The 15,625-nt window shown below is 35.4% G+C and overlaps 1 protein-coding gene across 8 annotated transcripts in view; it reads left to right on the forward strand.

Annotated features, from left to right (window-relative positions):
* Positions 1–15,625, forward strand: part of Thoc2 (THO complex 2) — a 118,575-nt gene that overhangs the window by 84,819 nt on the left and 18,131 nt on the right. For all 8 annotated transcript variants that reach the window (XR_005283826.1, XR_005283827.1, XM_038316073.1 and 5 more), the window contains exons 23-32: positions 376–651; positions 1,542–1,683; positions 2,110–2,267; positions 3,291–3,419; positions 3,700–3,831; positions 3,923–4,107; positions 4,610–4,788; positions 5,007–5,109; positions 13,619–14,049; positions 14,238–14,296. Coding sequence is in view for 6 of the 8 variants with exons in the window: in XM_038316073.1 (XP_038172001.1) it covers positions 376–651; positions 1,542–1,683; positions 2,110–2,267; positions 3,291–3,419; positions 3,700–3,831; positions 3,923–4,107; positions 4,610–4,788; positions 5,007–5,109; positions 13,619–14,049; positions 14,238–14,296 (1,794 nt within the window). In the remaining 2 variants the exon portion in view is untranslated. The remainder of the gene's footprint in view (positions 1–375; positions 652–1,541; positions 1,684–2,109; positions 2,268–3,290; positions 3,420–3,699; positions 3,832–3,922; positions 4,108–4,609; positions 4,789–5,006; positions 5,110–13,618; positions 14,050–14,237; positions 14,297–15,625) is intronic.

Consider the following 15,625-nt stretch of genomic DNA (forward strand, 5'->3'; position numbering starts at 1 on the left):
GGAAAATTTTATTTGGCTTGACAGTAGACTAATTAGCTGCTCTCTCTGGAATATTGTCAGTTTCAGCATTGATGTCTTGCATTCTGGGGAGCCCCTAAGTCTGGCAAAACTGGACATTTGGTCACTGAGGTAGTAGTCTCAGTAACTTTTTATAACCTTTCTTATGGCAATCCAGCTTCTTGATACATACCCTATTGCAGTTATTTAGTAGGTCAAATTTTATTGAAAAAAAAATTAGTTAAGAACATGAAACTAAGGATTGGAACAGATTTCAGAGATAATTTATCTTGGAATAAATGCTCTTGGTAAGAAACTAGAATTGCCATTACAGTTTTGTATAAGTATATATGATATGTTTTAACTTTTTATCTCCAGTCAAAATACGATGAACTTAAAAAATCAGAAAAGGGAAGTAAACAGCAACATAAAGTCCATAAATACATTACATCATGTGAGATGGTGATGGCTCCTGTCCATGAAGCAGTGGTCTCCTTACACGTTCCCAAAGTCTGGGATGATATCAGCCCTCAGTTCTATGCTACATTTTGGTCATTGACAATGTATGACCTTGCAGTTCCACATACCAGCTATGAAAGAGAAGTCAATAAACTTAAAGTCCAGATGAAAGCGATTGATGACAATCAGGAAATGGTAGGTTTTATTATAGCAACACAAGTATAATTATGATATTTATGTGATAATGTCCCTGCTTTGTAATTATTTTAGTTCCATATTTTTGATTCTACAGTCTTGTTGATATATAATATTTTAAATGAATTTAATGGTAACCCCTCAATGGATAAAAATTATAATTAAGGAATAAAAAACATACATGTCTTTTCTAGTGAACACTCTCATAGCAATTTAAGGTGATTTGTTTGACTCCTATTTCAGGAGCAGGATAATTATTATCCATTTTATTTTGTGTGTGTGTGTGTGTGTGTGTGTGTGTGTGCATAAGACCTTTTTTACTCTACTGAATGGATTTTTGATGTATTTGAAAAATGAGGTTAGTAACAAATTAGGCAGGTATTGAAAATCAGGCAGAATAGTAAATACAGTATAATCTAGAGCTTGTTTAGATATCTCTTCTGCTGATTAACATGTAAAAATGGTACCTTAGAAAGATTATGAGAGTTATTTTAATAGCGATTTTGATAAGGGGAAGATTAGTCTGAGTCTAGAGACTGGTTGCATGTCTTTTGGGGTTCTTGGTTATGTGGTATTGAGAATATAGGTTATACTAGAGACAGTGGCAATACATATGACTTGTAAATAAGTGAGATATTTGAATGAAGGGAAGTAAAAAATGACTTCATTTTTGCTTCAGAATGAAGCACTGTTAGGAAGGTGACCTATTCAGAAGGTGTCTGAAGACTCTGTGATACTGATTTGGATGTATTGGATGGAATATTCAGGCATACCTACTATATAATCATGCTGAAGCAATTAGTATAATCAATTTTCTCTTTAAAATCTTAATTACATGAAGGGATACAATGTAGATACAGTTAAAAAAAGTATGCGACTTTACTTTGTAGCCTCCAAATAAAAAGAAAAAAGAGAAGGAGCGTTGCACGGCCCTTCAGGACAAACTTCTTGAAGAAGAAAAGAAGCAGATGGAACATGTTCAGAGAGTTCTTCAGAGACTGAAATTGGAAAAAGACAACTGGCTTTTAGCAAGTAAGTTGTTGGGATTATATATTCCTGCTGCTGCTAAGTTGCAAGAGCAAGCGTTTCTAACTCTGGAGATGTTCACGTGATTATGTTCGTATTCAGCACTGTTCACTGGTCCCTTCTTTAGTTATTCATTACAGCAGAATCAACCTCATGTGTTCACTAAAGCGACTGATGAGTTAGTTGGCTAGCAAAATAAAATTAGATTATAAAGATAATATTGGCAGCTTAGTATTCAAATTTTGTGTATAGAATCATATTTCTTGGAAATTGTAGATAGAAAAATGTCCATAGAGTAAAAGTGATAATGAATCTTTATTTGATAGTTTGTGATTTTATACCATTCTGTACACTACAGTAAAATGTCATGTTTGGTAGCTTTGAGGCACTTGAGGAAGATTACTTCTTAATACATTCCTCTTTTACTTTTAGAGTCAACCAAAAATGAGACCATCACAAAATTTCTACAGCTGTGTATATTTCCTCGATGCATTTTTTCAGCAATAGATGCTGTTTACTGTGCTCGTTTTGTTGAATTGGTACATCAACAGAAAACTCCAAATTTTTCCACACTTCTTTGCTATGACCGAGTAAGTTCTTATTGCAACATTTAAAAAAAAAAACTCACCTAAGGACAGCTAATTATTTATTATTAACTCTAGAAGTATTGTATATACATTAGATACCATGATCCTTTTTTTGTTTGTTTTATTTTTTCGAGATAGAGTTTATCTATGTAACAACAGTCTGGCCTGTCCTGGACCTCAGTTTATAGATCGGGCTGGCCTTGTTTGAACACACAGAGGCGGGCCTCTGCCTTCCCCTCCTGAGTGCTGGAAGGTGTGCATCACTGGTGTCCAGCTGAATGGCCTATCTTAAGAGCTACGTTCTTGACCTTGATTCCTAGCTCTAATTTTCAGCTATATGATCTTTCACAAGATATTTAACCTGTCTGTGCCTCAATCTTCCTATCTATGAAAAGGAACCTGCTTTGTAAGATTGATTTGAGGGTTAAATGTGTCACTATATATAAAAACCCCATGCAATGATATTTATTACATTCAAGGTTAACCTTTTCACTCACAATTTGATTTTAATAATCTTTCATCTTTATAAATAGGTTTCTCCACTCTTAACTTTCATTCTTAAAAAAAAAAAAAAACTAAAATAACCTTCAACTCAAATCAAAGACTTTACACAATCATACCACATAAAAGCAGGGAAGCATTTTAGTGTTGTCATATTCATATTTCATCTGGCATTTGTGGGTTAGAAATATGTGTGTTATATCATGTCTGCTTCATAGTCTAAATTTTATCAGATTCGCTTTTGCCTATTGTCTTTAATCTCAGTCACGAATAGCTAAGTGTTCAAGAAGCTGTTATGTAATAATAATAACCTTCTATTTTATCATTATCAACCAAATTCATAAAACTTTACTTGGATGCTTTATGATTGCTATTTTTCCACAGAACCTAGAGTCACCAAAAACTTCTGCAGGTGTGAATATAAAAGGAGAAAGTACATTTTTTACTAAATTTATCTGTTTATTGTGATAGTCTTTTAATATTTTCAGTCAGTTTGATTTTCTTTTTCAATCATTCTTCCTCTAGGTTTTTTCTGACATAATTTACACAGTTGCAAGCTGTACTGAAAATGAAGCTAGTCGGTATGGGAGATTTCTCTGCTGCATGTTAGAGACAGTGACCAGGTGGCATAGTGATAGAGCCACATATGAAAAGGTATATGATTAACAAATATGTTTATATTTTACCTGTGTATATATAATGATTGCTTCAGATTGGTCAATTCTAAATTAATTTAGGATTCAGATATAAAAAGATATTTAAAACCACAATTAATATATTATTTAAAAGTGGATTTTTAAAAAAATTCTATTTCAACTTAATAGCATTGTAAAATCTGAACATTTCTTTTACATCTGGTCACTTATCTGGTCTCATTCTTCTATTTTGTGGGATAAATTTTACCACTAAAAATGAGAAATTTATTTTTCCTTAGGAATGTGGAAATTATCCAGGATTCCTTACTATATTACGGGCAACTGGATTTGATGGAGGAAATAAAGCTGATCAATTAGATTATGAAAATTTTCGACATGTTGTACATAAGTGGCATTACAAATTAACCAAGGTAAAATAAAAAGTGGATATTTTTGAAAGGTAATTTTTTTCCTCTTCATTCCTTTATTTTATGATAATAGATCTTTAAATGTCTGTTATAGGCATCGGTGCATTGCCTTGAGACAGGCGAATATACTCACATCAGGAATATACTGATTGTGCTAACAAAAATACTTCCTTGGTACCCAAAAGTTCTAAATCTGGGTCAGGCTTTGGAAAGAAGAGTGAACAAAATATGCCAAGAAGAAAAAGAGAAGAGGCCAGATCTATATGCATTGGCTATGGGGTAACACAATTATACTTTAATGTGACTTATGAGACTAGATTATAGAAGGATTCTGAAGATCTGAAAATGTTTTACAGTGTTGAAGTCTTATCTTCTGCTTTACTTCAGGAGATTATGGGAGATTATGCGATCATGTTCCCACAGGCTGGTGAGAGTTGTCACTTCTGATTATCAACTTCCGGTTTATACTGGATGATAGCTTCAAAGGCCACATATAATAGTTCTTAAAATTGGGGAAATACAATTTTGTCATAGTTACCATCTCTTGAGGATCAAAAAGAAAAAAGCTCTCTAATTATAGAATAAGTTTATTTTGAAAGAATGACTTTTAAGGTTTTTAGAATACTCTAAAGACCTCGAAGAATATACTGAAAAATAGTACATTATTTTATAGAACCAAGTATCAGAGTGAATAATTTGCTAATTTTGTTATACTAAACCCCATATTTGTGTTTTTTTTTGATTTGTGTATGTGTATTTAAACACTTTGTGCGACTTTCAGCTACTGGGGGCTGTTGAAATGTAGAAAGTCTCACATGATACCTGAAAATGAATTTCATCACAAAGATCCTCCTCCAAGGAATGCTGTTGCGAGTGTACAAAATGGTCCTGGTGGTGGGACTTCATCATCATCCCTAGGAAGTGCGTCTAAATCGGATGAAAGTGGTACTGAGGAGACTGGTATGCTTATTTGTAGACACTTATAAATAATATATTAAAATATTTTATCACATGATAATTACAGTGCAAGCTTCATATTACTTTTTATTCTCTGGTTATGAGTATGTAACTATTAAATAACCAGCCTCCTGAGTCTTCTAATTATCCACTAATCATTTTGCTGTGAAGTCATAGTTTATGTTTACAGTTTGCTAACAGAAACCTTGTTTTTATTTTAGATAAACCAAGGGAGAGATCTCAATGTGGTACAAAAGCTGTTAATAAGGCTTCTAGTACCACACCAAAAGGGAATTCAAGCAATGGAAATAGTGGCTCTAACAGGTAAGAACGCTATGCCTTATGTCACAATTCTAAATTCTCCCTCCTTCCCTCCCCCCCCTCGTGTGTGTGTGTGTGTGTGTGTGTGTGTGTGTGATTGATGGGTGTGTACTCACATTCATGTGTGTGCAAGTAGTCGCACACACTTGCCACAATTGTGTGTGTTGTTCTAACCTCAGATGTTACTCCTCACCTTGTATCTTGTTTGAAATTGGATTCACTTTGCTGCCTATCCCAGGCCAGCTAGCCGGTGAGGTTTCAAAGATACTCTGTGTTCCATTTTACCATAGGAGCCAATGGAATTACAGACGTGTAGCTGGAGGCTTTTCTGTGTCCTACCCAGTCCCACAGCTGCTTATAAAATAATCACTCAGAGGCTTAATATTAATTGTATTTGTTTAACTGGTGGCTCAGTCTTATTACTAGCTAGCTCTTATATCTATATAAACCCATTTTTATTAATCTCTGTATTGCTACGTTGCCTTTGGTTTATAGGTGCTTGCTTTGTCATCTTACTCCTTCCACGGCTGCTGGCCTCTCTCCTTACTCTGTCTTTTTTCTCCCTGAATCTCTGCTTGGATTTCCCATCTAGATATATTCTGCCTTGCTATAGGCCAAAGGAGCTTTATTCATCAACCAATAAAAGCAACACATATTCGCAGTGTACAGAATGACATCCCACATCACAGATGAGTGATTTTGTTCTGGTCTTTATGCGAGTTCTGGGAAGTTAAGAATGGCAAGTGCTTTATAAACACGAGCCATCTCCCTAACTCCAAAATTCTCTCTTTTTAAAAAAATTACCTTTTGACAACATACAGAGTAAAGTGTTATATTGTATGCCTCATATTTGATTCCATTGTCTTCCTTTCTGCCTCTTGTCCCTTTCTTAAGATGTGTTTTTTATTGGTCCCTTTTCTAGTTTCATGACGTATATGATAATTTCCATACTTTAACGTAGGTTCTATATATAAAACAAAACATGTTTTTTTGTCTTTTTGAGCCTGACTAATTTCAATTAAAGTAAATATTTCCATTTTCCAGCAAATACCATTATTTCAGTTTTCATTTTGCCTGAATTAAATTTCATTTTGTATGTATACCACATTTTCTTTTCCCATGAATGTGTTGAGAGACACATAGGCTGGTTTCATTTATTATGGCTAGTGCAGCAATAACCAAAATTGTGCAAGTATCTCCATGTTACGTTAAATTGTAGAGTACCTCGGATGCATATTCAGTAGTGGCATATATGAGATAGCATTTCTTCTATGCATGCCTGCGCGCCAGAAGCGGGCACCATATCTCAATATAGATGGCTGTGAGCCACCATGTGGTTGCTGGGAGTTGAACTCAGGACCTCTGGAAGAGCAGTCAGTGCCCTTGACCGCTGAGCTATCTCTCCAGCCCAAGATAGTTTTAATTCTTAAACATGTACACTGATTTCTATAGCGGCTGAACTAGTTAATGTTCCCAATAGCAATTAATAAGTTATTCACATTCTCGCCAACTCTTAAGGTTCTTGTTAATTTTCTTGTTTAAAGCTATTCTGATTCATTCATAGCAGTTTTAATTTTCTTTTTTTCTGATGGCTAAGTTGTTGAATACTTTTTCAAGTATTTATTGGCCATTTATATTTCTTTGAGCAGTTTTATCAGCTCATTTATTTATCAACCTGTTTATTAGATAAATTTTGAAGAGTTAATTTGCTGTTCATTATTCTAATTATCAATCTTGTATCTGATACATAATTGACAATGCTTCCTGCCCCCGTTTTGTATGCTGTCTATTCAGTATGATGATTGTTTTCTTAGCTGTGCACAAGCAGAATTTCATGTTATCTTATTATTTGTCAGTTCTTGGTTACCGTTCTAGCTCTTGGAAATGTTTTTCCTATCTTTTCCTTTTATAGTTTAAAAGTTTCAACTCATACATTCAGGTGCTTGCTCACTTTGAATTGATTTTGAGCAGAATGAGTAATAGAGATCCAATTTCAACCTTTTACATATGACCATCGCGTTTTCCCACTACTGTGTGTCGCAGATACTGTCTTTTTTCCAATATATGCTTATCATATTTTTGTTGTAAATTAAATGATTGTAGCTGTGTATGTTTACTTCTTACTCCTATATTCTATGCCAATGACCTATATTGATCTACATGTTTGTTTTTCTGCCAGTAGCATGCCATCTTTGTTGTTATGAATCTATAGTATAATTTGGGATCGGGTATTATGATACTTCTAGTATTGCTTTTTTGTTAATTAATTAGGCTATTCTAGGTCTTCTGTATTTCTCTTATCAGTTTTAGGTGTGTGTGTTTGGTTGTGTGTGTGTTCCTTTAATACTATGAAGAACTCATTTGAATTTTTATGGGGATTGTGTTGAATATGTAAATCAGTTTGGGTAATAGAAACCATCTTCACAATATTGATTCTCTCAATCCATAAGCCTGGGCTTTAATTTTTTGTTTTGTTTTAAAATTTTATTGCATGGTCAAGGCAGTTTCATTTTTAAATTTTATTTATTATTGAAAATGTATTTTTTCATACTCTATAATCTGATTACATTTTCACCTATCCCAGCTTCTTTCAGATCTTCCTTACATCCCCACCCACTCAATTTCACATCCTTTCTTACTCCTTCTCATTAGAAGGCAGGCATCTAAAAAAGCAATAATGTTAAAATTAGATAAAATGGAAGCAACGAATCCTGAATAGGTCAGTGTATTAAATTTGTTTCTTTTATTTCACATTGTCTTTTATTTCCTCAGAATTGTTTCTAAGTATTTTTTTTCTTTCAAGTTACTACAGATGATTTCTTCCTCAGAATTTTCATCCTTATTAAGTAGATCTTTGTATCCTTTTAATTTGCTGAATGTGCAATTAGATATAAGATTTTCTGGCATATCCTCCTGGGTCTTCTAAGAATAGGGTCATGTCACATTTGCAAATCACAGTGATTTGAATTTTTTTCTTTTCTGTTCTCTCTTTCATTTCACTTTCTTGCCCCAGTGCTCTAGCTAAGATTTTAAGCACTATTTAATGAGTAGAGAGGGTATATTCTGTCTTATTTCTGATTTTTCTTTAAGTGCCTTTGAATGTTTGTTATATATTCTCTGTATTTTCAGTTTCCTAACATAATCTTATGTTTTCTAACCCCAAATCTGTCCATCTTTCGTATTACATTTCTTGAATCATTCTTGCATCCCTGGAATGAAACCAGTTTGGTCATGGTGCATGATTTTAGTGTCTTTTTGGATTCTGTTTACAAGAATTTAAGATTTTTTTTTTGCATTTTGGGCTAGAGAGATGGCTCAGCAAGGTTTAGAATACTAACTGCTCTTCCAGGTTTAATTCTTAGACCCACATGGCATCTTACAACCATTTGTAAGTCTAGTTCCAGCGGGATCTTATGTCTTCTTCAGACCCCTGTGGACACCAGGCATTTATGTCATACACAGATATACACAAAACAGACATACATTCAAGAAAATGCAAATAAATGAAAGTTAAAAAATACTTTTACACCTCACTTATCAGGGGAATTGGTCTGTAATTTTGTGCTTTGTTGTTGTCTTTATTCAGTTTGGGTGTAAGGGTAATATTGGCATCATAGAAATGAGATTGATCGTGTTCTTTTACTTTCTCTTTTATGGAACAGTTGAAGATACTTCTGTAAAGGTTTGGTAGAATTTATTCATCAGTCTGAATAGTTCTGTGCTTTTCTTTGTTGGAAGACTTTTAATAACAGCTGTCTCATTGCTTGTTATGGGTCTATTTAAATTTGTTATGTTTCCTTGATTTAATTTTGATAGGTTGTATGTATCTAGGGAATTTATCTATTTTTTTCTAGATTTTTTTAAAGTTTTATTCTCTGATACTGGAATCAACAGTAAAATCACCATTTTCATCTCTAATTTTTATGAACTTATTAATTTTTATTGACTAGTTTGGCTAGATATTTGGCAATTTTTTCAAAGAACCAACTCTGATCGATTGATTCTGTATATTGTTCTTCAGTCTCTATTTCATGAATTCTGCCTTGACCTCAGTTATTCTTGCTTTTGCCTTGTTCTTGTTTTACTACATCATTAGACAATTTGAGGCATTTCTGTTTTTTTCAATGTAAGCATTTATAGCTAGCACTACTTTAGTGTCTGAAATATTCTATTATGTTGTGTTCATTTTCATTTGATTCTTGGAATTTTTAAAATTTCTCCTTGACTTTTTCAACCACTCACTAGTCATTCATGAGTATATTTTTCAGTCTCCAAGTATTTGTGTAGTTTCTATATTTTCTCTTGCTATTGATTTCTAGTTATATGCCACCATGATCTAATGAGATAGAAAAATCCTTTCAGTATTGTATTTCTTAAGACATACTTGTGGTCCTGTTTCTCTTTGAAGTATTCACCAGATTATCTGTTAAGTTTCTGTTGGATGAAATACTCTCCAGATTATCTCCTAAGTCCATTTGCTCTTTGGTATGTTTTAACTCTGCAGTTTCTTTGTTTGGAGTATGAATGGCATATCTAAAGTTGACAGTGGAATGTCAAAATGATCTACTGTTACTCTATCAAGACCAGTGTCAATATGTACGAACATTAATGTTTTGTGAAATTTATAGCCTTAACATACAGTTTATATGGTTTATGATGTTACATATTCTTGATTCATTCATATATAGCTAAATTATTTAACTATTCCAATTTTTTATTTGAATTCTACTTTGTTAACCACTAGAAGAACTATGCCAGCTTAAGTTTGGCTTTTACTCACTGGGTAGATTGACTTCTATCTTTTGAGTCTCACTCTGTAGGTATTCCTAGCAGTGATATGTGTTTCTTGAAGACAACAAATAATTGTGTCTTTTTTTCTGTACTTTTCAGGTAACCTTTATCTTTCTGAGGGTTTCTCTTAATTTTACAGTATTTTAAGATGTGTTTTGGTACCTTTGTGAGTTTATGAATGTCTTTATCTCCTTTTTAAAAAATTTTGAATAGAGTCTACTTTTTATTCTGGCTTCTTCAGCATATCATTTTACCTGAAAGTTTCTAGATTCTTCTGTGTGGTATGATTTTACCTGGAAGTCCCCTAGATTCTCCTATGTGGACCTCATTAATCATGAGTGGAAGGGTAAGCAGTTGTAGCTGAGCAGTACAAAAGTCATGTATACTGGACTTTGAAACTTTGGTACTCCAATTTTGATAATTGACTTATTATTGTTTATATCGTTACATTTTGTTTAACAACCTGATTTCTCCTTCTGAGATACAGGATATGATGGTAAAGTTTTGAGACATTTTAGGATACAGTGCTTGTTTTAGACAATTTGAGTAACACTTATATTAATGCAAGAAAATATTAGAGTAATTTTGAAAGTAGTCCATACTGCTTAGGAGTCTATTTACTGATATCTCCTTTTTTGGTTTGTTGAATGTGTTTTTGGTCATTACTTTCTTATTCTCGAAGATTGTGATTATATACAAAATAATCTAATATGGCGTTATAATTATTTTTTATTAATTTAAAAAAATATTTTCTCATTTTACCCACCAATCTGAGTTTCCACTCCCTCCACTTCTCTCAGACCACCTCATCCACTCCTCAGAGAGGGTAAGGCTTCCAGTGGGAAGTCAATAAAGTCTAGCACATCACTTTGAGGCAGGACTAAGGCCATCCCCACTATATCAAAGCTGAGCAAGTTATCCCTCTAAAGAGAATGGGCTTCAAAAAGTCAGTTCAATCAGTAAGGATAAATCCTGGTCCCACTGCCAGTGTCCCCACAGACTGCCCCAGTCATACAACTGTCACCCACATTCAGAGGGCCTAATTTGAACCTATGCTTGGTTCCCCTGCTGTCAGGCTGGAGTTAGTGAGCTCCCATTAGTTCAGGTAAGCCATCATGGTCTTTACCTCTGTGCTCATATTATCGCTTCTCCCTCTCTTTGACTGGAATTTGGGAGCTCAGCTCAGTGCTTCCCTGTGGATCTCTGCATCTGCTTCCATCAGTGCTGGATGAAGGTTCTATGATCACAGTTAAGGTAGTCATCAATCTGACTACAGGGCAAGGCTAGTTCGGGCACCCTCTCCACTATTGCTCAGGGTTTTAGATGGATGGATCATCCTTGTGGATTTCTGGGAATTTCCCTAGTTCCAGATTTCTTGCTAGCCCAATAGTGGCTCCCTCAATCAAGATATCTCTTTCCCTCTCCCTCTCTGTACTTTCTCCTTCTCAACCATCTCCTCCTCTCTTCCTTCTCACCTCCTCCTCCCCTTTCTCCATCCCTTCTGCCTCCACCCTAAGACTCCCAATTTTCTCAGGAGATCTTATCTATTTCCCCTTCCCAGCGGGATCCATGTGTGTTTCTCTTAGGGGTCTCCTTATTACCTAGCTTCTCTAGGGTCGTGGATTATAGGCTTTATGTCTAATATCGAGTATAAGTACATGCCATGTTTATCTTTAAGGGTCTGGGTTATCTCACTCAGGATGGATTTTTCTAGTTCTATCCATTTGCATGCAAATTTCAAGATGCCATTGTTTTTTACCCTTGAGTAGTACTTCATTGTGTAAATGTAGCACATTTTCTTTGTCCATTCTTTGGTTGAGGGGTATCTGGATTGTTTTCAGGTTCTGGCTGTGACAAATAATGCTTCTATAAACATAGTTGAGCAAATATTCTTGGAGTATGATTGAGCATCCTTTGGGTATATGCCCAAGGGTGGTATTGCTGAGTCTAGAGATAGGTACATTTCCAATTTTCTGAAAAATTTCCGTACTAATTACCAAAGTGGCTGCACAAGTTTGCACTCTTCACCAGCAATGCAGGCATGTTCCCCTTCTTCCATATCCTCTCTAGCATAAGCTGTCATCAGTATTTTTTTTAACTTAGCCATTCTGAAAAGTGTAAGTTGGTATATCAGAGTTGTTTTGCTTTGCAGTTTTTTGATGGCTAAGGGTGTTGAGCAGATCCTTCAGTGTCTTTCTGCCATTTGAGATTCTGCTGTTGAGAATTCTCTATTTCAAGGTGTGCCCCATTTCTTAATTGGATTATTTCGTATTTTGATATCTAGTCTCTTGAGTTCTTTATATATTTTTGTAGGTCAGTCCTCTGATGTGGGGTTGGTGAAGATTGGTTCACATTCACTAGGTTGCCATTTTTGTCTTATTGACTGTGTCCTTGCCTAAGCTTCTCAGTTTCAGGAGGTCCCATTTATTTATTGTTGCTTTCAGTGTCTATGCTACTAAGATTATATTTCAGAAGTGGTCTCCTGTGCCTATGAGTTCAAGGCCATTTCCCACTTTAAGGGTCTCTATCATTTTCAAGAAGTTATATTTAAGGTCTTTTTTCTGCTTCTTCTGAGTTAGGATGTTGTTCAGGTCTTTCTATTGTATGACCACTGGATCCTGGTGTTGCCATGTTGCTTTTTAGGTTGTTGAATGTATCCTTGCATTGGCACCCACCCTTCTCTTCCTCCAATTGGTACAGTCAATGTCTTTGCCTCTTGGTTCAATTCCCTGTGTCTCAGGGATCCTCTCTTAGACTGTAGTTGCTGTTTGTGTCTTGGGGACTTGCTCTTTGTCTGCTCTGTGTAGTCACTGTCTGTGTCTCGAGGATCCTTTGAGATCTTTGGGGATGGGTTGGTTTGGGGGTAGAGTGGGACTTGTTGATTACAAGGTTCCTTAGATGGGGTTTGTTGGAGCAGCCTGCCTGCTTGAGGCTTGCCTGGTGGCTGGCTAGTCCAGCTGCGGTATTGGTGCAGGGCTGGGGTTTTGGTCCAGAGCCGAGGGCCTAGAAACTGGGCTGTTCAGCAGGGGAGCTTATCACTCACCTCTTGGTCCATTCTGTGCAGTTGCAGTCTGTGCCTCAGCTGCAGAGGTCGTGGGGGAAATGGATGGTTGGATGATATGTTTGGGGGTGGAGTGGGACTTGTAGGTTACAGGCTCTGATGGGTGGGGTTGTTGGAGCAGCCTGCCTGCAGGTGACTTTCATGCTGGTCAACTAGTAAAGCTGAGGCAGGGGCCCAGTATTTTGCCCAGGGGTTCTAGGGCCTAGAGCTGGGCTGTCCAGCTGGGAAGCTGGTCACTCATCTCTTGGTCCTCTCTGTGCAGTTGCAGCCTGATGACTTATGATTACTAATTATTGTTTCAATCAAGTATTCATGAATATGTATTGTTTATTTCATGTGAAGAAGCACTTTCTTATTCTGAAGCTGCTGTTTATCTTTCTTAGAGTTCTTCTTAGTGTCACAGCACTTTTTTATGTTGATAGAGACCGTTTATTTTTTCATTTTATTTGTTTGCTTTTCGAAACATGATTTCTCTGTGAGACAGCCCTAGCTATCTTGGAACTCTCTTTTTAGATCAGGCTTTCCTTGAACTCACAGAGATCCACCTTTTTCTGCCTCTTTTAAGTGCTGGGATTAAAAGTGTGCGCCACTACACCCAGCTCCTTTATGATTTTAGATATGGGATATATTTGATGATTATTTGCTTTTTTTATTCTTAAGCAACAAAGCTGTTAAGGAAAATGACAAAGACAAAGTAAAGGAGAAAGAAAAAGAGAAAAAAGAAAAGACTCCAGCGACAACTCCAGAGGCCAGGGTACTTGGTAAAGATAGTAAAGAAAAACCAAAGGAAGAGCGGCCAAATAAAGATGAAAAAGCAAGAGAGACAAAGGAAAGAACACCTAAGTCTGACAAAGAGAAAGAAAAATTCAAGAAGGAAGAAAAAGCAAAAGATGAGAAATTCAAGACCACCATTCCCAGCATAGAATCAAAATCTACTCAAGAAAGAGAAAGAGAAAAGGAGCCATCCAGAGAAAGAGATGTATCGAAGGAAATGAAGTCAAAGGAAAATGTTAAAGGAGGAGAAAAAACACCTGTTTCAGGGTCCTTGAAGTCACCTGTTCCCAGATCAGATCTCTCGGAGCCTGAAAGGGGCAAGTGTACCTTTTTTCTATTTCTGTACTTTTGCTCTAGTTATGCTTATTGGTTGTCTCATTGTCTTGATAAGTTAGTGATTTTCCTAGTGCAGCAAATGCTTGATCTTAAAAGTTGTTTATTTTTTGAAGTGTTTGGAACGACTGGAAATGTCCCTTATTCTGACTATTTCTTTTTGTCCAAACAGAACAAAAACGCCGTAAAATTGATACTCATCCTTCTCCATCACACTCCTCCACAGTAAAGGTTAGTATAGCCTGAGGAAGGCAGCATCCGTATTAGGCTCACCTGTTGGAATACCAATGTTCTGACTTCGTTCAAGTCTTGTGCCAAGTATTCACTGGAGCCACTGGAGGTTTTATATTGAATTAGAAAATGAATTTTTTCTCTATTGGTGGACTAATTTTTCCTATTGAGTATTTTTATTATAAAAATGTTAGAACTTCAAGGACCTAGCACTAATTTTATTGTGTTTCAAAGTGCAAGAGAAATTTTACTCAGAAGTGCCTCACTGCTTTAAGCAGTCCTTTTTGGAGCGCAATGGTAGCTACAAGCAAATGAATGTTTTCAGCAGAATGAAGCTATTTTTTCGGCATAAATATTGAAGATTATATAGCACTGAAGACTTCCTGAATGATACACGATAAACAAGATACCTCTGAATTCATCAAGCTTCTTGATGAGCATCATTCCGGTGTGCCTTCTAAGAAGGAGTCTTGAAAGGAGTTCCATTTTAAAGTCTCCTTGGTGATCAGTTCTCCTGTAGTTGTGTTTATTCAGTGAGCATGCAGCTTCTGTTGTATCTTCCCTTGGAGGTTTGTTTATACCCATTGGGTTCCCAACAAGTTGAACCTTGCGTTACGATAAGAGCAGATGTGGCATCCAGTCCTACCACCCAGCAAAGAGAAACCCCAGGCATTCAACTGCAGCACAAAATCGTGGGTGTAGCCTTCTTGAAGACTCAGGGTAGCCATTCTTTGCTCCATATTTAATTTTAATTCTAAAATCATCTAATTTCATGGAATCTTTGAATTTGCAGTACGTTGAACTTTTAAAACTGTAAGTTAATTACTTCTTCATCCAGAGCACTGTGTTGGAATAATATAATTGGTTTATTTTTCTTCTTCTTTTTAAACTTTTTTCCTTGTGAGAGGCATGTGATTGAATAATCATGATACTTTGCAACAAAATATTGATTTCTGTTTTATAAACTATTTTTGCTTATATGCCACTGAATTTTATAGCTAGATTAAAATGTTTATACTTATTGGAGTTATAAATGGATAAAATTTGAAAATCTTCTAATTAGAGAATAACAATGACAATATTAGTGAAATTTTTTCCATGGTGACCTCCACTGCTTTCACTTTTGGTGGAGAAAATGTTTTGCCTTTTTAAAGCCTCTTAATTACTTTAAGCGTAATATGAAATCTGTGGCATTGACATTTATTTTTAACTTTCAATCAGAACAAAATTTAATTTTTTTATATTTATAAATTTTTAGCATAATTCCATTATATGGTTTTTTTCTTTGTTTTTATTGCTTATATTCATATTGATAATGATTTTTTGGAA

Source organism: Arvicola amphibius, chromosome X (genome assembly GCF_903992535.2).
Source record: "Arvicola amphibius chromosome X, mArvAmp1.2, whole genome shotgun sequence".
NCBI lineage: Eukaryota > Metazoa > Chordata > Mammalia > Rodentia > Cricetidae > Arvicola > Arvicola amphibius.